Here is a 23,595-nt window from a genome sequence, read left to right as displayed (position 1 = left end):
TACACAGAGCCTCCGGTGGTTACGACACAACCAAAGTGATGCAAATGCTGTGCTGTGAGAGTAAAAACCAGCCTTTAACCTAACCATGTTGACTCCTCCCACTTACCGATTGGCCACTCCCACTACACTTACACAAACCCATCCATGAGCGAGACACTTAATGGGCTTCATTCACCTTCTGAGATTACTCCTCAAGTTGTACGTAGGAAGTCTGTTAGGATAAACAGCCGTCAGACTCACGAATGTTTGCAGACTGTAAAACTGTTGCCATGTTTCTCTTTAACTGGTGAAAGGTCAGAGCCGCTGAAGGAAGCAAGGAAAGAGCAAACTGAAGGACCTACGAGGGTTAAAGTCATAAACAGTCAAATAGTGGTTGGACCACAGAACATTCAGCCATCAGTGTTTGGGGAGTGATCCCAGCCTTCATGGCTCTGGTTTCTCTCCACCAGTAGCTTTCTCCTCTTCCTGCTACAGATCAAACATCTCAGCTTTGCTGGTTTGTGACCATCCAGTTTCCGTTTGCGGTCTTTCCAGATGTTTCAGATCTGGAGCTGATGGCAGGATGCTGACATGATGGTCCTCCAGCCAGACGCTGTGAGGCTCCAGCTGGGGAGCAGCTCCAGCAGAAAGGAGATGTTTTTATAGGAGAACTTTATCGGCAGCTTTAACTCTTCCTTCTGCCGAAGCCAAAAGAGACGGGACAGAAATGCATCATGGGAGAGCTCCAAGACCAAAACCAGAGAACACAAAGACTCCTCCCACATCTGCCTGAAACATCTGGATGATCCCTGAGACTTCTGGAAGATACTCTCTGGACTGATGAGACAAAGGCGTGTATCCCGTTTCATGTGGTGAGAAAATAAAACCTCATCCCAACAGTCAGGCACGGTGGTGGTAGTGTGATGGTCGGGGGCAGCGCTGCTGCTTCAGGACCCGGACGACTTGCTGCGACTGATGGAACCGCAACGGGACACCGACCAGAAACACGCCAGCAAGTTGGCTTAAATAAAAACTAAATGAAGGTTTTGGACCGGCGAGTCAGAGTCCAGACCTGAATCCAGCTGAGATGCTGTGGAGTGGCTTTAAATAGGCGGCTCACGCTGGAAAACCCTCCGATGTGGCCAAGTTAAAACCACTCTGGGGGCCAAAGTTCCTCCACAGCCACTTCAAAGACTCATTCATTCATCATCCTAACCGCTTTGTCCGATGAAGGGTCGCCGGGAAGCTGGAGCCTATCCCAGCAGTCTTTGGGAAAGGCGGGGTAAACCTGGACAGCTCGCCAGTACCTGAAAGTTTCACTGGCAGTTCTCACAAAGGAGGTGGAACAACCAGTTGTTAGATTCAGCGGACAAATACAGAATCATGACGACTTGGAGACTTAAATAAAATCCTCATTTCAAACCTGCATGTTGTGTTTTACTCAGGTTGTCCTGAAATCTGTGTGACGATCCGACTCATTCAAGTGTGACGAAAAAGTAGAAGGGGGGCAAATACCTTCAACCAGCGCTGTATGAGCTGAATGACCAGACTGGAGGGACGTGGGACACATTACGGCAGGGATCCCCAGTCCTGGTCCGGTCCAAGTGTCCCCGCTGCAACACACCTGATTCAGCAACGTGTTCAGCAGACATGTAGAGCTCGTCTGAGCATGAATCAGGTGTGTTCCTGCAGGACACCGGTCCTCCAGGACCAGGACCAGGATCCCTGCACTACGACACAGGAAGCAGCAACTCCTGGATATGTTAGCAGCCATGATGTGAAGCATGGAGGGAAAAGAAATGTCGTTATCTGCTCCCTACAGGCCCAGATGGATGGAAACACGTTCTCTTGCCTCCACACGGCAAACATTTGCTTTTCCCAGCCCAGCAGCGTCTGAGGCGTCACACACACTTTATGTTGCATAAACACCACCTGGAAATATGTTGTCGGAGGAAGGAACAAGTGGAAAAAAACATTTAATATCAAACGATACAAAGTCTGCAAACATACAGCTGGCCAGGAGCGGCTTAGACCAGAGTAATGTGGATATTCTGGTGGGACTGGGTTCCAGTCCAGAACTTGGCTGTTGCACAACGCCAGCGCTTTCAACCGGAGGAATTTCTATTGTTCAGACACCAACAGACTCTTCCAGTCCTGCCAAGGCAGCAGACGCTTCTCCAACATTTGTTTCGGGTTACTGTCTGCAGCAATCCGTTTCCTCCTGGCCGCGGCCGCCTTCCCGTCTACGAGGAATCCGCTTCCAACAGTAAAACAAACAAAAATGGCTGCAGACGGCGCTGAAGTGTCTGTTTTCACACGCAGGGTTCTCAGGAGTCCAGGAGGCCTGTGAGCCAGCTGTGGTCCAGTTTCTTCACCCTCCTCAGTTCCCTAAGCTCAGCTTTAGTCAAGGTGGGGGCGGCGGACTCTGCCGCCGGGCCTCCCGATGGCGCCTGCTCTGGTCTTGAGACTCTGGCTTCCATTTCCCCTTCTGAGTCTTCTTCCTCTTTCTGACTGTCCATTTCCTCCTCTGCTGGCTTGTTTTCCTCCCCGAGGCTGCGAGGACGCAGAGAGAGAGAGAGAGAGAGAGAACACGTTAACGTGACTCTGCATGAAAAACCACCAACCCAGATTTCCCCTCGTGCAGCTCTGGATCACACGGAGCGCCCACTGACCTGGGGTCTCCCACGGAGACCAGCAGGGACTGCACGAACATGGAGCAGAGGAAGGAGGTGGAGGGCAGGACGTGGGCGGGGGTCTGTAGGAGCTGTTGGACAGAGACTCATGTCAGACCTCTTCATGTTTCTGTACACCCCCCCCCCCCCTCATGCTAAAACCACCGACCTCTCTGATGGCGGCAGAGCTCTGAGGCAGAGCCGTCTCAGCGGACTCGCTGCTCATTAGCTCCCGGTTTTTCCACTGCTGATCCTGATGTTTCCCCAGCAACAGGTAGAACGGCGTCATGGCAACGCTGTCGTCAACAACAAGCTTAGAGAGGGAGGAAAAGACGGGGAAACGTTACAGAGGATGAAAACAGGTTTAAAACATCGACTCTGAGGTTCGTCTTCAGCCTTCATGTCATTCTGATGCAGCGACGCTGGGAGAAACTGGGAATACTGGGATACTCGGCTCTTTCTTCCTCATTAGGACAGAAGAGACTGGAGAACAAAAGCTGCATGAGTCCATGGTTGACTTGACCCCTTGGCAGTTTTAGTGCCTCTTGGCAGTCGGGTGGCTGAGCTTCAGCTGCAAGCAAACGTTGTTTCTGCTGCAGGTTTAACAGTTTCACCACGTCTGACTTCACGTTTTACCGCCTCACGTCAGCTGTAAGATCACCAGAATGTGTTCATCTCCCAAAGGTCTGCAAGCTTTCGGATCCCGACAGCTGCTCACCTGCTTGCTGGAGGCATGGAGCCTGTCGTCCTCTGCCTTGGTGGTAAACGTCAGGAGGTCCTGCAAAAGAAACAAGAGTTTATTTGGTCCAACAAATGTTCAGACAGTCTCCTGGTTTCTGTTTAATCCCATTAATCTAACTGGAAAGCCTCATAAACAACTATCCTCCCTGTAGCAGGAGGTTTTCATCAGCTCTGATGTCTGAACACACAGTGGGTCTTATGATGCCGACTAGACCCCCGCTGGAGCATCTTCAGACGCTCCACAGCTTCCCATGGAAGATTAGAGCACACCGTCGTCTTATAAACTAATTAATTAATTATAAAAAGCATGAAGAAGCAACTTCTGAGGCAAACATCAGTCTGATGCGAGCAGTGGAGGATTTCTGGGGTCAGTAAACAGAGCGTGATGCGTGTCGCCGCTCCGACGGGGCTGAAACCTTCAGAAACCAGACGTTGTAACTGCAGGAGCGGATCAGTCTCTTATGGGATCATGTGACCCGGAGCGCCCCCTCCCCCCTGAATGGGCAGGTTAAAGCGCTTTGAGCGGTCTGTATGACTGTTATAAAAGTCCATTTACCACCGTGTATTTCTGTTATCGGCTTCCAGCTGACTGGATGGAAAGTAGCTGTTAGCTGTAACTCTGTCATCAATGCATCTGGAACGCGGCCCCTGCATGACATCAACTCAACCTGAAGCTGTACGCTGGACTCAGAGATGCCGATCAGTAACAAGCCGTATGCACCGCCTCGTTCCCATCACGGTCTGACCGTTAAAAAAGTCTTTAGAAGTCTGGATCTGGTGTTTACCTACCATGTGCTGCGTGAGGAAGTAAAGCTGAGAGCAGTTGAGCCACTGGCTGCTCTCCTCGCAGCTCTCCAGCATCACCTCCCTCGGGGCGAAGACGGCGCGAGTCACGCTCCCCGAACACACGGCCTTGTGGGAAAACAGCGGCCGGGGCTCACTGGGCCTGAAGACAAACACTGAAAACAGAGACAACGGCGAAACGAGACTGAAGTCACAAACAGGGGCGTGTTATGTCCCACCAACACACCTCAGACCCCCACAGGGAACAGAGACCCCGAGAGAACCCCACACACCTCAGACCCCCACAAGGAAAAGAGACCCCCACGCACCTCAGATCCCCACAGGGAACAGAGTCAGACTCATAGGAACAGGTCCAGGAAGAGGTTTTACTGGGAAATGAACTTTAATGTGCTTACAGTCAGTGGATCCAGCTTGACAGCCAAAAGCAGCCATGTTGTCGGAGAGGGGGTCGGCCAGCAGCAGGCAGATGTCCATGGAGGTGCTCCACTCCACTGTCACACAGGAACAGTCACATAAAAACCCTGAGATGTTGGCGTCAGCTCACATATCGTCACATGTACCACAGAGAGGCTGATTTCCTTCCTGTCGTCTACATGAAGGCAGCAAAGCTGAAGTTAAACTGGTTGTTCCATCTTTCTGACTCAAAGTCAGCTCATTACTGCAGATGTGGAAATGTACACATATGGACATTTAAAATAACTTGTAGACCTTTAAAAGTTACGACAATCAGAGTAAATTACTGTACTTTGCAGTTTCTGATACCTGGGATCAAATGTTTGGGGATTTTTCAGATCTGGAGGTTGTGATAAATGTATAAATGTGGAAAAAAATCTTAAATTAAATAAAATATGTAAATGATATGAAAAAAGTTTAAATTGATTTAAATATATATGTAGCAATGTAGTAAATAAAATATGTAGCTGTTAAAACTTCATTATTTTGCTGCAGAAATAGTTTCTTCATAATGTTTTCTAAAAGGATAGTTTACTAAATTGATCATGTTTGGACTAAAACAGGAAACGTCCCGTTTTATGGGATGTTATTTCTCTTTGGATCAAACTGCAGCCAGGATGGGAAAGAACTGGGCTGGTTTTGGGGGAACTTAGCTGTGAAAGGCGTGTTTAGAGCGGCGGCTCTCAGCTGCGTGTTTGTTCTCTCAGACTGGAGTCAGTGTCCTGACCTGAACCGGGTCAGGACCCCGATGCTGCCTCTTAAACACATTCCAGTCAGTGACTCTGCTTGTAGCACAGAGGCAGTTGTACGCTCCCATCCCATAATACTCCCCCCGCCATGGTTGACAGATGATGTAAAAGCAGTCTGGTTTTATCTGAGAGGTGATCTAACGCAGCCGTGATGTTTGTGGACGACGTGCGGCTGGACTGGACGCTTCCTTCACGACTTTCCAGTAAAGCTGCTTCCCAGTCCAACCGTTTCAACCCCGTAAGAAATGCTGAAATTCTCAGATGTCAAATTCCGTTCATTACAGCTGAAAGTTGTTGTTGTGCTGCTGGACAGAAGCTGCATTAGTTGTGAGAGCGTCTGATGAAGCGGGGAGTCTTACAGGAGCACGTGAGGAGGTTCCAGCAGCAGAGCAGTTTACTGGTGGTGCTTCCCAGCAGATACTTTGAACAGCTCAGCCTTCCGAAACAAAGATCCCTGATGGAGAAAAACAAGGACAGAACAACATTCAAGCCCCTTCGCTTTGCCTGAAACTATGAAAAATCCAGACGCACGCATTCTTCACAGGATTATCTTTCAGATGGGAACATGAAAGCAGGCTCACCGAAGCGCCAAGTTAAACATGAAATCACCTTTAAATGTGGCTGCGGCGTATTTTATCGCAGTGTCAGAGCAACTTTATCAACCTTTGGCTGCAGTGGGAGCAAAGATTCTGTTGCATGTAGAGCGAGAGGAGCTCCAGCAGCTGACCCACATCTATAGGAGACAGTTACGCAACACGCACCGGCTGACCCTTCCCCACTCAGCGCCGGAGTCCAAAACTCCCATTCTTACTGGGAGCCGACTGTAACTGGGGCTCGCTGAGCGTTTGCAACCCGGGAGACCCGAACAGAGAGAGACGAAACCCTTTCAGTAACGCTGAACGGTTGCCACGGTGACGCTAAGTGAAACCCAGCAGTTCCTGTCAGAACAGCTGTACAGAAACTTGTGACGTTACATCGGCGTCCTCCCCGACCCGAAGGACCCCCCCCCCCCCTCATCATTCAGGAGTCCTGACAACAGCTAATGACAGAGTAAGTACTGGGCTCCAGGCCAACGTCCTGCACTGGTTGTACTGGTACTCCAGCTCATCATTCAGATGCAGCAGGGAGATAATTTCATGTGGGAGTGTGCCCCCCCCCCCCCCCTTTTTTCTTTCTTTTTTTTTTTTTTTACTGCATTTCTCACATCTCAAAGTCTTTAAAAACCAAACCTGCAGGTTAAACTACCGTAACGGCGCGTTTACATCAGCCTTTCTGATCCGGATCTGTTTGCTGAGAAAGTCGCTTCGTTTGGGGAAATGTGAACGCAACAAACCAATTCTGATTCAGACCAAAGACACAACTCAGTCCGCCTACAAACGCAGGTCTCGGCCTGTTTCAAGCGGACCAAATACAGGAAGTGGACTACAAAACAAGTCCCTTCCTGCATGTGGCGTAGCGTTGCATTGTGGGTAAATCCATAGCGATGGCGTTAAGGGTCCTCTGCCTCGTCTGGTGTTCATACTGCCTCCATTGTTGCAGTGGATTTCTGCAGGATACTTGCATAAGACACAATAAAAACCCAAAACAGCCATAGTTTGGTCTCCATGTTTAACTGGCAGGTGGAGGAAACAGAGTTTTCTTCTTCACGCCGGTCTGGTCCTCTCTTCTGATAAATACTAGTGCAGCGCCACCTCTGGTGGGAATGGGGAGATATTATTCTAATGGTTTGACTGGTTTCACCAAAGTGCAGCATGAACAGTATGTCAGTCTGCATGGATACACCCCCCTACTTCTGGACCGGGTCCCCAACTGGACCGAGTCTAGTAGACTATCCTGATGGGAATGCCGCCTAAACATGTCGTATGGATCACGGTGCTTCTGGAAAATTTCCCCACATGGATTCTTCCTCACCTGCTTCATGGTCGTCATGGAGACGATCTTTCTCTGGCTCTACGGTACGCTGTGTTTATGACTTGTTCCTATCAGTAGTTTAACCAACGTACCTCCATGGATCTTCTCCAGGACAGCTTCCCAGTTCAGCAGCCAGAATATTTTCAGCCAGAAAGAACTTTTCGTTTCTTCTAAAAGGTGCGTTACGTTGAATTTCTCTAGTTTTGGACGCCGTCTTTTTTCTCTGATGCGGTTCTGAGTCAGACTTTATCTGTTAGTTCAGCTGACGTCACACAGATGGAGGCCTGCAGGGGTCAAAATTCCCTCGACTCTCCTCCAGATTTTCTCCTTTGGCTCGGGAACCGTGGAAACCCAAACTAATGACAAACTAAACTAATTCGTCAGCTGAATGTTCAAAGTGCGCCGTTCGCGATCTCAAACCAACGACACGTTGTACAGCCAGGTGGAGACCACCTCCTCTCAGGCTCTTCATCACCGTGTCACGGCTCTCTGAGCTCAGGCAGGGACGACAGAAAGAATACGCAGACAAACATTTGGGGAGATAAAAGTCTGACTAAAACCTGCCAAACGTTAAGACGCCACGGTGCAACCGTCAAAAGAGTCCCCAAAGTGTGTGTTTGCATCTAGAGCCCAACCTTACTGAAAGACATGAAGGCTGTAGGTTTGATATATCAGGTCTGCAAGAAGATCAAACGATTAAACTTTCTGTTTATCCTGCACACGAGCTCCAGATCCACGACCAGCTCAAGCTGAGGACCAGAAGCACGAAACAGGTCAGGTCAGCCGGTGAAGACGCTACGCTCTGACCTGATGGTTCCTGGCGGCTGGGACAGCGTGGACAGGAGCTCCCAGGAGGTCGGGCTCCACAGCGTCACCACCTCCTGAAAGCCGACGGCCAGCAGAGAGCCGTCGGGTGAGAAGCAGCAGCATTCAGGTACCAGGTTGTGATAGGCCCCGACGAACTCGCAGGACCAGGAGGGACCTTCATCTGCATCAGGAGAGGAAGAGGAGGGAGACGGACATCAGGAGAGCTGGATTACTGAGAGAAAAACAGCTATCGAAACACTGAAAAACTCAGCCTTAAAAAACAAGAAAAAAATATACAAAAATGAGGTAAATGTTGCTTAAAATAAGATAAATTATCTGCCAACAGAACAAGAACATTTGGCTTGTCAAGACTTCCCAAAACAAGTAAAAAGACTTAAAACCAGAGGAATCATCTGGCATAAAAACTAAGAATTATCTTTCCTTTAAAAAAATAAGCATATGTGTACTCAGTTTAAGATTTTTAATCTTAGATTTCAGTTTTTGCAGTGTAGATAAACTCACAAAACCTCCTTTGTCATTATTTTCCACCCCTTTTGGTCCATCTTTTTATATTTAATGTAAAACTGGGTGTAGAAGTGGGAATCTTAACCCCAGCCAACATGCAGACGCCTTCAGGGCGGCCGCCGCTGTCAGGCTAGAAGGATGTAAAGTTCATGTATCTGTGCAACAAAACCAACCAAACCAAGGAAACAGATTTATTACTAACAGAACTCTGTAGAAAACAGATCAGCAGCGACCAAGCCTTTTCACATCTGCACATCCTTCCCTCCCGTCTGTAACAAGCAACATACACTGCTCCCATGTTTACACACTTCTACCTGCGATCCTCACTGAAGCACCTCGGCTGTAGGGCTGCTCGATTATGGTGAAAATTATATCATGATTATTCTGACTGAAACTGAGATCTCCATTATTCAACACAATTATCCAGTATTTATAAACAACGCTGCGCGTCGTGGTGTTTGTTTGGGAGAGGCAGCTGGGTAGCCGTAATTTTTGTTGACCGCTTTTCGCTTTATTCCTTTGTATTTTGCTTTAGCCTTTTGTGTGTTTTCTTCAATATTATTCCGGTTTATTTTCTGTCAAGTCATCACAGCACGTTCTCTGTATATATAAAGCAACCCTGATCCTATAAAAAATAAACTGTCTTAAACGCAACTGAAAGCATCTCTTTGGAAGGACGAAGCGCGTCACCAATATTACAGGACCCAACACCTTTCAGCGGCTTTAGGAAAAGGAAGCCGCAACAGTGTTCTAGACTCCATGTCGTGCATTATAACCGTCTAATGTACGGTTCCGACTTGTTTAATCTGCTTTCACCGCTTATATAGGAACTATTTTACGTTTTATACCAAACAACCGCTGTCAAGCTGCAGCGCGTTTCTCTCATCCACCCGTTAAAAGACGGCTGATCTGAACCAGCTGGTTAACGCGTTGCTATGGTAACGCCCCGTAACGGAGGGATATTACAGTGTTTAACTGGCCAAACTATGTATAGGAAAATAATGCAGCCAGTTGTCAGTGACAATGGTATAAACTATGTTTAGGTGAACTTCCACAACCTACTGCAGTTATTCTACATTGACCTGCAGCCGGAGCCGACTGAGACTGGCCGCCTGGGAGTGCTTTAGGACGGGAGAGACTCCCGCTGCTCCTTCCTTACAGTAACTGCAGAACAATATGTGCCTTCAAGTCAGTCGCCAAAACACCAGAAAAGTCTCTAATAACTCCAGTAAAAGCTGCTAGATTTGTCGCTTTTAACAAAAAAAGTCTCCAGATTTAGCGAGAAAGTCGCCAAGTTGGCAACAGTGTCTGAATGAAAGCAAAGCGGCTGTGGGAGGAGTTTACAGCACAGCGCTGCAACGCCAGAGACGCTCGATTAGCAGCTGAAGACAGCAGGAGAGGAAACTGCAGAGAAATAATCACACCCTTTTATTTTTATCATCGATTGAAAACCCAGATCGCAGTTTAGATTAAAATCCGATTAATCGCCCAGACCTACTCAGCTGCATCACAAACATTGTCTCGACTTTATTCCAGCGTTAGAGGATCATTATTTTCCTACTTTTCTCTTCACTTGTTGGCTTCTCCTGACATTAACGTTTAAGCTTTCTGACTGGTGGCAGATTAACAGGAAGTGACTTCATCATAACTTCCAGGTCAAAAGTGAGGCGACTCCATAAAGATCTTCTTTGTGATGAAGATGTGATAAATAATGGTGTTATCATGGATCATTGTGGGTTTAACATGTACAGTCTCTGAATAAACGCGACTGTACTGTAAACTTCCTGCCTGGAAAGTTCTGCAGCGTAAACCATCATCCTCATCATCATCACATCGCAGCTGAAACCGCTGATAAAAGCGACGGCACTCAGGTTGCTGGACATCCAGCAGACAATCGTGCACGGTTTTCCTCCAGAAATCTAAATTTATTCAGTTTTATGACTTAAAACTCTCAGCAGAAAGTTGCGTGTTGTCACGAAAATCCAGAAGAACTGCGACAACGTCGTGTGATCAGCTGAAACGAGCCTCTTTGTCCCGACGTCGTGCTTACCTTCCTCTGTGAGGGCGGGCGCAGCCAGCTGCCAGGCTTTGAAGTGTCCATCTCTGCTGGCGGAGACCAGCAGGGTGGTCTGGCTGCTGGCTGCTTGGTCAAAGCACATGGCTGTAATCTGTCCCTCGTGGGGAGCCGAGATGGTCGTGTTCAGCACAAAACTGCGGGTTACAGGGTTGTGGTTGAGGATCAAGAATAAAGACGGGGAATTATTTCCATTTATTAAGAAAAAAAAAAGGAGAAAGGCATCGGGGTGGTCATACCTCTGCGCCGGCTCATCAAACGCCCACAGCTTTAAGTTAAGCTCCAGCTCAGCGGCTTTCTGCTTCCTTTCTTCCACTGTGGCTAACCAGCTGCCGGCGGCATCGAACGCTGCTTTGACCACTTCAAACTGCTCCAGACCCGACTGGTGAATGTACTCCTGCTGGACAATGTCGAGCTGCGAGGGACGGAGGAGAGGAGCGACGTCAGGAACGGGTCGATACCTGCAGCTCGCTGAGAGCGTGTGAAAGCCTCACGTTGTACAGCAGCTTGTCTCTGTGGAGCGAGTAAAACTGAAGGTGTCCTGGTTTTCCATTCAGCACCAGAGCTTTGCTGCGCGGGTCCACAACCAAGTCGGTCCGCACGGTTTCCCCTGAAGCAGGACAGAGACGGTCAGCAGAGTCAGACGTCATGAAATATAAACTTTTACTGGAGTTTTCTGCTTTCAGACGACATGAAAACCTGATAAAAGTTCCTGCAGTCTGACTAAATAATCACGTGTTCCGGATGCATTCAGTTTTACATATGAAGCATCAGACTGAAAGCTTGTCGGGCCGCTGGATCTGCAGGTTTTCCATGCATCCCTGCTCCAACACACCTGACTCAAACGAATCAGTCATTTAGCAGAAGTTCATCAGCTGCTGGATCCATTCAACAGAAGCCAGTTGATGAGCTCCTACAGCATGTTTACTGTTTATGAGCTCCTACAGCATGTTTACTGTTGATGAGCTCCTACAGCATGTTTACTGTTGATGAGCTCCTACAGCATGTTTACTGTTTATGAGCTCCTACAGCATGTTTACTGTTGATGAGCTCCTACAGCATGTTTACTGTTGATGAGCTCCTACAGCATGTTTACTGTTGATGAGCTCCTACAGCATGTTTACTGTTGATGAGCTCCTACAGCATGTTTACTGTTTATGAGCTCCTACAGCATGTTTACTGTTTATGAGCTCCTACAGCATGTTTACTGTTTATGAGCTCCTACAACATGTTTATGAGCTCCTACAGCATGTTTACTGTTGATGAGCTCCTACAGCATGTTTACTGTTTATGAGCTCCTACAGCATGTTTACTGTTTATGAGCTCCTACAGCATGTTTACTGTTTATGAGCTCCTACAACATGTTTATGAGCTCCTACAGCATGTTTACTGTTGATGAGCTCCTACAGCATGTTTACTGTTGATGAGCTCCTACAGCATGTTTACTGTTGATGAGCTCCTACAGCATGTTTACTGTTTATGTGCTCCTACAGCATGTTTACTGTTTATGAGCTCCTACAGCATGTTTACTGTTTATGAGCTCCTACAGCATGTTTACTGTTTATGTGCTCCTACAGCATGTTTACTGTTTATGAGCTCCTACAGCATGTTTACTGTTTATGAGCTCCTACAGCATGTTTACTGTTTATGAGCTCCTACAGCATGTTTACTGTTTATGAGCTCCTACAGCATGTTTACTGTTGATGAGCTCCTACAGCATGTTTACTGTTTATGAGCTCCTACAGCATGTTTACTGTTTATGAGCTCCTACAACATGTTTATGAGCTCCTACAGCATGTTTACTGTTTATGAGCTCCTACAACATGTTTATGAGCTCCTACAGCATGTTTACTGTTTATGAGCTCCTACAACATGTTTATGAGCTCCTACAGCATGTTTACTGTTTATGTGCTCCTACAGCATGTTTACTGTTTATGAGCTCCTACAGCATGTTTACTGTTTATGAGCTCCTACAGCATGTTTACTGTTTATGAGCTCCTACAGCATGTTTACTGTTTATGAGCTCCTACAACATGTTTATGAGCTCCTACAGCATGTTTACTGTTGATGAGCTCCTACAGCATGTTTACTGTTGATGAGCTCCTACAGCATGTTTACTGTTGATGAGCTCCTACAGCATGTTTACTGTTTATGAGCTCCTACAGCATGTTTACTGTTTATGAGCTCCTACAGCATGTTTACTGTTTATGAGCTCCTACAGCATGTTTACTGTTTATGAGCTCCTACAGCATGTTTACTGTTTATGTGCTCCTACAGCATGTTTACTGTTTATGAGCTCCTACAGCATGTTTACTGTTTATGAGCTCCTACAGCATGTTTACTGTTTATGTGCTCCTACAGCATGTTTACTGTTTATGAGCTCCTACAGCATGTTTACTGTTTATGAGCTCCTACAGCATGTTTACTGTTTATGAGCTCCTACAGCATGTTTACTGTTGATGAGCTCCTACAGCATGTTTACTGTTGATGAGCTCCTACAGCATGTTTACTGTTGATGAGCTCCTACAGCATGTTTACTGTTTATGAGCTCCTACAGCATGTTTATGAGCTCCTACAGCATGTTTACTGTTTATGAGCTCCTACAGCATGTTTACTGTTTATGAGCTCCTACAACATGTTTATGAGCTCCTACAGCATGTTTACTGTTTATGAGCTCCTACAACATGTTTATGAGCTCCTACAGCATGTTTACTGTTTATGTGCTCCTACAGCATGTTTACTGTTTATGAGCTCCTACAGCATGTTTACTGTTTATGAGCTCCTACAGCATGTTTACTGTTTATGAGCTCCTACAACATGTTTATGAGCTCCTACAGCATGTTTACTGTTTATGAGCTCCTACAACATGTTTATGAGCTCCTACAACATGTTTATGAGCTCCTACAGCATGTTTACTGTTTATGAGCTCCTACAGCACGTTTATGAGCTCCTACAGCACGTTTATGAGCTCCTACAGCATGTTTACTGTTTATGAGCTCCTACAGCATGTTTACTGTTTATGAGCTCCTACAGCATGTTTACTGTTTATGAGCTCCTACAACATGTTTATGAGCTCCTACAGCATGTTTACTGTTTATGAGCTCCTACAGCATGTTTACTGTTTATGAGCTCCTACAGCATGTTTACTGTTGATGAGCTCCTACAGCAGGTTTACTGTTGATGAACTCCTACAACATGTTTATGAGCTCCTACAGCATGTTTACGACGACAGACGGCGTCTCTACCTGCAGTCTGCGCTCACCTTTGACCAGGCCCTGAATGACGGCCGACACTTTCACACAGCTCTGGATGACGGAGATTTCTAAAGGAGACGCACAAGTTAGTTCGCATCAGCTTCCATGTTACACAACCGAGCAGATAAAGAGCCATTAACTGGTCACGACTGGGTACAAGCCGGCTCCTCCAGTTGCCACTGGTGGTGGGGTGTAGGAGGAAGACGTCGTGACAGATCACGTCGTGACTGCAGCTTACTGTTGTCAGAGTGTGAGGTGCAGAACAAAGCGCCGTCAGGTGACACGGTGATGTGTGTGATGGCACCACCCAGACGGGGTAGGAAGTCACGCTGGCTCTCCTGCTTGTATCTCCACTGAACAAGTACGGACTCCACACCGCCACTCAGCAAGTTGGTGCCTGATTAAACCAGCCACACACACACTTCTGGTTGATAAAAACTGTTCTAAAGCTTGTTCCATCCTCCACGAGAAGCAAGAACAAGAAAAAACTCCTCCAGGAGAAGCAGGTCTGCAGCGGGGAGGGGTCACTGCGAGGGGCGATGTCTGCTTTATGTGCCATGAACCCGGTTGTTACCTCCACCAGGTTATGTTTTTACCAGCGTCTTTGTGCTCAAGATAACTCAAAAGGTTACGGATGGATTTTTTATAAACATTTCCAGAATTGTTGGAAATGTGAAAATGAAGAAGTGATTAAATTCTAGTGGTGATCAGGATCACCGTTTGGATCCAGGAATGTTTAAAAGGATTCTTTAACAATGTGTTTGGTGGAGGTTTCCGCTCTCCGAGTTTCTGGTTTCATATTTAACGAGCAGCTTCGTCCGCGGCAGGGTCCGAGTGTTTTAATGTAAAAATGTTGGTACTTTCTCACCACCTCGATCAGCTGTTTTATCAGAACAATCCGTTTTACCTGCAACAGTAAAGCGGAAGCAGCAACTCCGCTTCCTGCTTTCTCCGTGTTAACCACGCCCACCTCACATGTCCGACCAATCACACGATACTTCTTGGAGCCCCGCAAGAAAAAAGTTCTGCAGCCCGATGTGTCGAGAACTGTCTTCAAACGCGTCCGCGAGAACAAAATGACGTCATTTTCTTCTCAGGGCCTCAAGAACAAGAGGAAAATTCTGGCTTCTGGTGGAGGATGGAACAAGCTTTACATGGAACAAATAAATCATTTCTCTCTTGAGTTGATTTCACTCTTCAGGAGAGGAACTAGAGGCGATACCTTCTGGAGTGAAGCACAGCGAGGCCACCGCACTGTGGTGCCAGTGGAGGGTGGTGTAGGTGTACTCCCTGTGGTGGTGGAAGTTTCTCCTGGAAGAATATCAGGAAACAACAGAGCTGCATCTCATCGATGAGCCAATCCAAAGGCTATGAATCAATAAACTAATCAATAACAACAAGCAGAAATTCTAATAAATTTCTAATTACATTTCATTTTACAGTAATGCAAAAATTAAACAATTTAATGAAACTGAATTCAAATTGAATTTTAATGACATGAAAGCAAATTAAAATAAATTCAAATCAAATTCATTTAGTAGAAAATAAAAACAATAAAAAAAAATTAAAATGATTTAAATTAAATTTAAATAAATTCCAATCAAAAACTGGATAAATCAAAGTAAAATACAAATGAGAAACAGAAGAAATACTGAATGATACGTATCAGTAATTAAAAGTGATTTACGGAAGAAGAAACTGAATCTGTGGAGAAACAAACTTTCCTTCACATGAGCCGGGAGGAAGTTCACTGCTTCAGCTCACAGATAAACAGCAGGTGATTCCAGTAAACAGCCAGCAGGCCGTGAGTGAGAGTGTGTGTGTGTGTGTGTGTGTGTGTGTGTGTGTGTGTGTGTGTGTGTGTGTGTGTGTGTGTGTGGTGACTGACCACAGCCGGATCTTGCCGTCCTCGTGTCCCGTGGCGACGCAGTCGTCTTTCGGGTGACAGGCGACGCATGTGAACGTGTTCCTTCCTCCCTTTTTGTCGCCTTTCTTGAGGAAAAACCTGTTGACCAACAAAACGTTTCCAGTTCAACGTTTCACACGTCTGGGACTTCGCAGGTAAGTCTGGAGATGCGACTTCTGGGGGTTAGAGGAATCACGACCTTCTCTGAAACACGACAAGACTGGAAGCTTTACTGGTTTAAACCGGTCATGAAGCAGGAGAGAGCCGCAGACCAACGACCTGAGGCGGTGAGACCATAGACTGTATATAAAATGATGGGCGGAGCCTCTGTGACGTCACCCGAAGGTTTCTGAAGAGCTGAACTGAAGCTCGGTGGGCGGTTCCTACCATCGCCATCTTGGCAGGGGCATGTGTGTCATCTCGCCAGGAAAATACAAATATGGGCAAAGAGGTGGAGCTGAGAGGGGGGCTGTGAGCGTCATGGTGGATGATTGACATCATGCGAACTCCGAACTTTCTGTAGCTAAGAGCTAACCGAGCTAACCCGGATATAACAGGAGCTAACCAGCTAACGGAGGTTAGCGGGCTAAAGCTAAGTCACGTTGTTAACCGCCTAAAAACCGCGGTTGTTCTACGTTCTTCTGACTTGAAGCGGGAACCTGTCAATCAAAAGGACACGCCCCTAAATATGCTGAACTTCGAGATTAAATTACTTTTAAACGGGCGAGTTAGAAAATAATTCACTCCCCCACAGTTGTCATGAAGGTAAACCTGACCTATTAAACCTAAAATGTGTTTTTGTAACAAACTGTAAACATGTTTATTCCTGCTGTGAAGTTGGTCTTTTTAACATGGGAGTCTATGGGGATTTGCTCTGTTTAGCAGCCCCTAGAGGATGAAGGGGGAACTGCAGTTTTATGCACTTCGCATCGGCTTTACTTTTAACCGCTGGAGGTTGCTGCTTGGGTGAGACAAACAGTGCGAGTTCACGCCGACTCTCTCCAGACGCTGATAGACGACATGAAACCTGACATGTTAGAGTTTGGCTCTGATGATGGAAAAACAAACAAACAAACACACAAACACACACACGTCGTTTCCGCGGTGAAACATCTGTTCAGGCTGCAGCTGGATCTCTACCCATCAGTAAATGTGCTACAGATAAGATTCAGTGGAGCTTCGTGGCGTTTTGTTGGCGGCTACTACACGGTGAAGAGCATCTACAGAACAGATCGAGGGGTTTTGTGCAACAAGTTCATGGTGAAACTAAACTAAAGTGACCGTCTTTGGAGCCAAAGAGAAACAATTAAAGATCACCACAGAGCTGAAAACCACCTACCAGGCCAGAAATCTGGGTCTAGTGATGGACTCATTAAGAGAAAAGTCTGCTTACTTTCACTTTAACATGAAGGTAACAGAACTGATGTCCCAGCAGGACCTGGAAAAACTAGTCCAGGTTTTCATCTTTAGTCTGTTTGATTACTGTAACTGGGTTTTCCTAAAAAACCAGTAAGACACCTGCAGCTCATTCAGAACGCTGCTGCTCAAGTCCTCACTAAAACCCAGCAAGTGGACCACATCAGTCCAGTTCTGACGTCTTTACAACGTCTGGATAGTTCTGTCGCTGGTTTATAAAGCTCTGAATGGACCAGTATGCCCAGTATGAACCAAGGCGACCCCTCTGTTTCATCTGGATCCGGTCTTTTATCAGTTCCCAGAGGAGACATGGAGCATTCAGCTTCTATGCTCCACATGTCTGGAAGAAACTCCCAGAAATCCTCAGATCAGCTGGAACATGTAGGTTAAAGACCCTCCTGTTCTCAGCGGCGTTTCACTGGTTTTTATTTAAAGCTATTTTAAGTTTAAGTCCAAATCTGCATGTTTATTTAAAGCTGGAAATGATCATTTTAAGCCTTAATTTAATGTTATTTCCTTTTTCCTGCTTTCTTCTTTTAATTTTAAATGACATTTTTTAGTTTTTAATGTTTTGAAGTCTCCATAAAGCTCTTTGAATCACCGTGTTGTTGAAATGTGCCGAACAAATTAAATGAAATGTGTGTGAAAACGTGTGAAACAAATGAAATGTGCCGTACAGATGAACCTGCTTTGTCTGAAGCAGAGAGCGCATGACGTCCTGCAGGACCTGGATGTGTCCCTGCAGAAACACACCGCACTGGAAAGGATGGGCCAGACTCCATTTTATACAAAGGAGGTGTGTTGCAGCAGGGAAACATCCAAACCCCGCAGGACACCGGCCCTGAGAGCCAGAGTGGGTGACTCCTGGTGGACATCCGGTTTTGTCACTGGTTTTTACTGGGAAGTAAACAAATACAGAAGAACATGAACCTGAACGACTTCTGCTTCTTGAAGAAATGAACCTCCAGCTGCAACTCTTTGGCTGAAACCAGATACTCTCCCTGCAAAGAAGACAGAATTTGGTTAAAACCATTACTGGAGATCCCAGAGACCAGTTTAAATGCAGCTTTAAGATGTACTGGTGAGGGGCGTACCAGTCTACCGAAGGCGACGGCCTCTGGGTTGGAGCTGCAGTTGTCGAGCACAGCGGACAGCTCTCTGGCCTCCACCAGCTGGTCTCCACACTGAGGCAGATGCAGCGCAACCAGCTGGAACAACTCTGCACATAAACACACACAGTGTCACACACACACACTGTGTCTTACACACTCCCACCGATGACCTCTCATCCAGTTTCATCTTCAGCGTGTTAGAAATGAGGCGACCCCTCACACACATGGGATATGGCGAGCAGGAGAGCAGACGGGAACGAGGAGGGTCAAAGGAGGAATTTCAGCATTTATGAAAACATAAAATAATACATTTAAAGTTGCTGTAAAAACAGAAATACAAACAGAGAGGATTTTAACACATCTGGAAGTCTTGATGTCTTATTTCCCATCAGACCGACTGAAGCAGGAACCGACCTACCGGATCCTTTGTTGCTTTGCTTGTCAGTAACGATGAAGAGGACGCCGTCATGGTTCGCAGATCCGTAAAGGGAGTAGACTGGATGTCCGATGATGTAAGTCTGAAACGATTAGCGGCGGGAAAATAAAAAAAAAATCAGGAGTTTTTTCACAATTTTAAAATGGATTTTTGTAAAAAAAAAAAAATTTTGATTTTTTAAAAATAAATAAAAATAATCCATTAAAAAGGGTCATTTTTATTGTTTTTATTGATCTTTTTACTCGTCTTCTTGGACATTATAGCAGCAGAATTATGCTCTGGCTGCTGGGTTGATTTTTCATCCATGAAAACAAAGAAAAGTGTCGAGCAAAAAAAACGGTTTTATACATTTTTTTGGGGGGGTTTTTAATCTACAAAAATCAGCAATATCAAAGAATTGTGAGAATCCTAATTTAAATCGAATCAGCACCCAAAAAAAAAAGTGGAATCGATTTGGGACAAAAGCACATAGAAAGGATGAAAACACAGGCTGGGGGGCTTTTCTTTATGTTCATCCCTCCCCTCTTTACGGCTCATGGAGCCGTTTATGGAGCAGATTACTGACGTACGGGAGAACAGGACGCCGCTCCACGGTGAAGACGACTCATCCTGCTTTAACCATGGAAAACAGAAGAATGAAATCTGACCTTGATGAGGATGCCGTCTGTGAAGTCCCACAGTCTGACAGTGCCATCTGTAGAGCAGGAGTAGACCTGCAACGCAGCGAGATCCACATGATCAGGCAACATCTGGACACTGATTCTCTACTGTAAAGTCTGAAACAATCTGAGGAATGTTCCCAAAACCTCCCTGAATCTGTCGCACCAAGAATTTCTACAGTTCTGAAGGGAAAAGGCTCCAACAATCTTTCCCTGGATCTGTTATTGTGATGTATTTTCTGTTCAGCTACACAGTAATCGTTGTTTTATCGACAGTTTTTATTACTTTTATTTGTCATCCGACTGTTTTTCATGTTGAGTTAAACATCTTTACTGTCTGATGTATGTGAAGTGGTTTGTATGACAGAAAAAAAGGGTAAAAACAAAAACATTTTGATCTTTTAATTATAATTTCTCAGAGGATCTTTACATTAACACACTACATTTAACTAAATAAATAGAAGTCATGGTCCAGTCTAAAAAAGAAGAGAATTGAAATGCTACTTTTAGGAATTAGTTGTTTTTTTTAATAAAATTCAGCACAAGACAGTTTTCACACTAACAGGTACCTGCTTTTCCTTCTGCATAAGTTTGTCTGAATCTACTACATATAAATAATAATTATATTAACAGACCAGCCAGAGTGAAAAGAAACCAGACTGAACTGATTCGACTCCATCAGGAGGAGTTTCTCTTCAGGTGGAGCAAATCTTTAACCATCAGCAGAGAGAAGACAGTCCACCGTCTCCTGGACGTAGTACAGATGTTCTCTTTAATGTTAAAAGCCAAGAACTCGGGGGACATGATGGATCTTTCAGGAGGAAACAGACACTTTGTTTGCAGATCTCCGAACACGTCGTTCGGAGCTCAAATCCTGATCTGTAAATCCAGCAAATGCAATCATCTCCAACCGATCTTCGCCTTTCAGTTTGGTCCACAGACTTCTGGTCTCGTTTCAGCAGCTGGAAATGAGCTGGAAAACACTGTTTTCATGCTCTTTTTTAATTCACTTTTTATAATCAGTGGTTCCAGTACAAATCTGCACTAAGTTATAAAAACAATCTGAAAGTTTAACATTTCATGGCACACCATTAAATCCATCACCAGAAGAGAGAAGAGAGTTTGGTGGGATAAAAAAAGGACTACCAAAGCCGAGACCTACAGGAAGAAGGGATCAACCAGAGACCAACGGAAGGCGCTGCAAACATCCACAGCAGAGAAACCCTGAATCTGTCTGATGTAAATATTATACCATGAAGGAAATAACTATGTCTAGCATAAACCCATAAACTCCGTCCCTACAGTGAAGCATGGTGGTGGTACCACCATGCTGTGGGGATGTTTTACCAGAAGGGACTGGGGAAACTGGTCAGAAGTTAGGGAACAACAGGGTTAAATCCAGGGAAAACCTGGCTGGACCTTCTATAAACCTTCTCCACCTTCCAGCAGGACAATGACCATCAGCTTACTGGTAGAGCAACACCGATGTGGTTTAAAAAGGAACAATAAAAGAATCTTAAGGCAGAATCTATGGCATGACTTCAGTATTACCCATTGAAACCCATTCTGCTTAATTAGAACTGGAGCTCCTAAAGCTTTACGTTACATCCCAAATAAAAAATACTGACAAATATCAAGATACATTTATCTGTGTAAATTGAAGTGTCACGACTCTCCAAATCCTCGATTTGATTTTCGATTTTAGAGTCACGATTCGATTTGACTCTCGATATTTTTCTCTTTTTCTTACATGACAGAGACCTCTGACATTTTTAGACTAGTCTTGTCTATGATCATTTGTTTTTATTAACTTTTGTACACTAAATCTCATGTCAAAAGATGGGCTACATTTAAATAATGCAGTTTTCATTATTCTTGTGTCATGTATCACATTAGACACTTATGGTCAAATTTTAAATGAATTTATTTACAATATAAAGATATAAAAATAATCTTGTCCTCAGTCAAGTTAAAAAACAACAAAATAACAATAACTCAAGTTAGCACCCTGCCTGTCGCCCAAAGCCAGCTGGGATAGGTTCCAGCTTCCCCGCGACCCTGAATTCGATTAAGCGGTTCAGAAAATGAATGAATAAACTCAAATTAGCAATGTGATTGATAGATAGATAAATAAATAAGTATATATATATATATATATATATACATACACACATACATATATGTCTTGTTCAAGGCCATGGAACAATTGCCTGAACAAACCAGGTCTTATTTCAACATATAAAAGTATGACTTTTTGTCCTCTGAGAATGAAAACTGTTAAAAAAAAAAAAACAACTTTAAAGAGGAATGTAAAAATGACAAAGATATTTTGTTTTCTACATCTGGAGAGAGTGATGCTCTTGGAAAGATCAAAAGCTTAACTATGTAAACACAATTTAAGTGTGAAGCTTTGGTCAGAAGGGTTAATATGGCAATAAATGCACCAACTGGTTTCTTCAGCCTCCCTGTTACTGCTGCACAAAACCCCAAATATATGATAAACTTCATGACTTTAGTGTAAATATACAATTCAGAAACAGCAGGTACAACAGGCCCACCTCCTCTCAGGTAATAATTAGCAAAGCTGTTTACTAAACTAATAAGCAGGGGTTGATGAGCTGTATGAAAATTACACACAGCAGGACTCAGATCTGGGTCTGTAGAGAGGTGACTGTACCTGCAGATGGTTGGAGGGTCTGAGCAGCACACCTGTCACCAGGTCGGTGTGTCCCCGCAGGTCGTGTAAACACTCCTCTGTGGAGGTGCTGAACACTTTAATACTGTCCCCTGAGGCACAAAGCAAGAACCTGCAGCAGCAGAGACCACAAACAGGCGGTCAGATTGGTGTTAATGGAGTCAGAAATATTTAACCGCAGTCATTATCGGCATAACGATAAATACAGTAGTACCGTGATTTATTTTTATTGTGTTCTTTTGTATGATTGATGATGACTTTTACATGTATTTACATGTTATTTTTATTTTATTCTTTTGTTATTTATCCATTTACCTATTCTTTTTTTTTTTTTTTCCTGTTTGTAAATTTATTGGGTTTTTTTTTTTTTGTTTTGTTTTGTTTTTTGGTGGATGCTGCTGCTATTATTTTTGTTACTTTTATTTAGAGCACCCCTTAAAAACGAGATGGTGTATCTAAAGGGGTTATTCCTCTATCAATAAATACATGTTAAATAAATGTTTAAAAAATGACTATAGAATAAAATAGAAAATAAACAAATAACACCGGTGCTAGCTGCTTAAGCTAACAGCTAGCACCAGTGTTAGCCGCGTAGCTAATAAACGCTAAAAGAACCGCGAGAAATGTGAAACACCAAACATCACATACGGTCGCAACAAAAGTACATACTAACCTTGAATCATTACTTATGACGGGCTGTCTGAAGTTAATTTTACTGCCACCCCGATGAACCACGCGGATTTCAGCGTGTTCACCCATGTTTTCACCTTTCACCTCTGACCCCGCCCATTCGCACCATAGAGATAATATACATAGACGACGCATAGCATCACGCTCACGCTGCCTTTGCGAGCTGACGTCTCATCGCGTCGCCATCTTGGATGGGTCTCCCCTGCGCTTCCAATGCATTAATTTGTAAGGTGTAGGTCCAACCACGACAATAATTTCCACGAATTTTCCCCTAATTTTTCTCACAGTTTAGTTTGTTACAAAGGACAGATATATTGTTATGATATCGATCATTGTAAAATATTAAAAAACAACGTGCTTTTATGCTAAAATATTGTTATATACTTTTTAACTAAAACAGAAGGTAGCTACAATATAAGTAAATGTTTAAATTAATTCCAAACTAGCATGTTTGGTTGTTTATTGTTGCATTCCGATTTGCCTATCTGTTTTTTTTGTTTTGTTTTGTTTTTTTGTTGTTTTTTTTTATCTGGTCAAATGAATTATTATTTCACCTCTTGGAACGTAATTTCACACCATCTGCTTTCAGTATTTCGCTGGTTATTGCAACCGTACAGAAAACAAATAAAGACAAACAAATAAAGCCGGTAAAAACATAACCTCCTTGGCGGAGATAATTATGCTACCATGTAGAACTCTCTTTGTGAAGCTT

The 23,595-nt window shown here is 44.7% G+C and overlaps 1 protein-coding gene across 1 annotated transcript; it reads right to left on the bottom strand.

Annotated features, from left to right (window-relative positions):
• Positions 1–1,939: 1,939 nt before the first annotated feature.
• Positions 1,940–22,962, bottom strand: wdr75 (WD repeat domain 75). Its single transcript, XM_079253845.1, has 21 exons — positions 22,867–22,962; positions 22,176–22,305; positions 19,487–19,552; positions 18,822–18,921; positions 18,386–18,510; positions 18,222–18,292; positions 15,858–15,974; positions 15,192–15,280; positions 14,208–14,366; positions 13,978–14,037; positions 11,210–11,325; positions 10,955–11,130; positions 10,692–10,852; positions 8,117–8,297; positions 5,758–5,852; positions 4,592–4,687; positions 4,182–4,351; positions 3,370–3,429; positions 2,821–2,964; positions 2,652–2,743; positions 1,940–2,532 (listed from the first exon to the last, which is right to left on the bottom strand). Exons 1-21 carry the CDS (start codon positions 22,950–22,952, stop codon positions 2,307–2,309), a joined length of 2,520 nt encoding a protein of 839 aa, XP_079109971.1. The 5' UTR covers positions 22,953–22,962; the 3' UTR covers positions 1,940–2,306.
• Positions 22,963–23,595: the final 633 nt, after the last annotated feature.

The sequence above is a fragment of the Telmatherina bonti genome, assembly GCF_933228915.1.
Source record: "Telmatherina bonti genome assembly, chromosome: 15".
NCBI classification, from domain to species: Eukaryota; Metazoa; Chordata; class Actinopteri; order Atheriniformes; family Telmatherinidae; genus Telmatherina; species Telmatherina bonti.
Note: the sequence above shows the minus strand (reverse complement) of the source record. Positions and strands in the feature narration are given on the sequence as shown.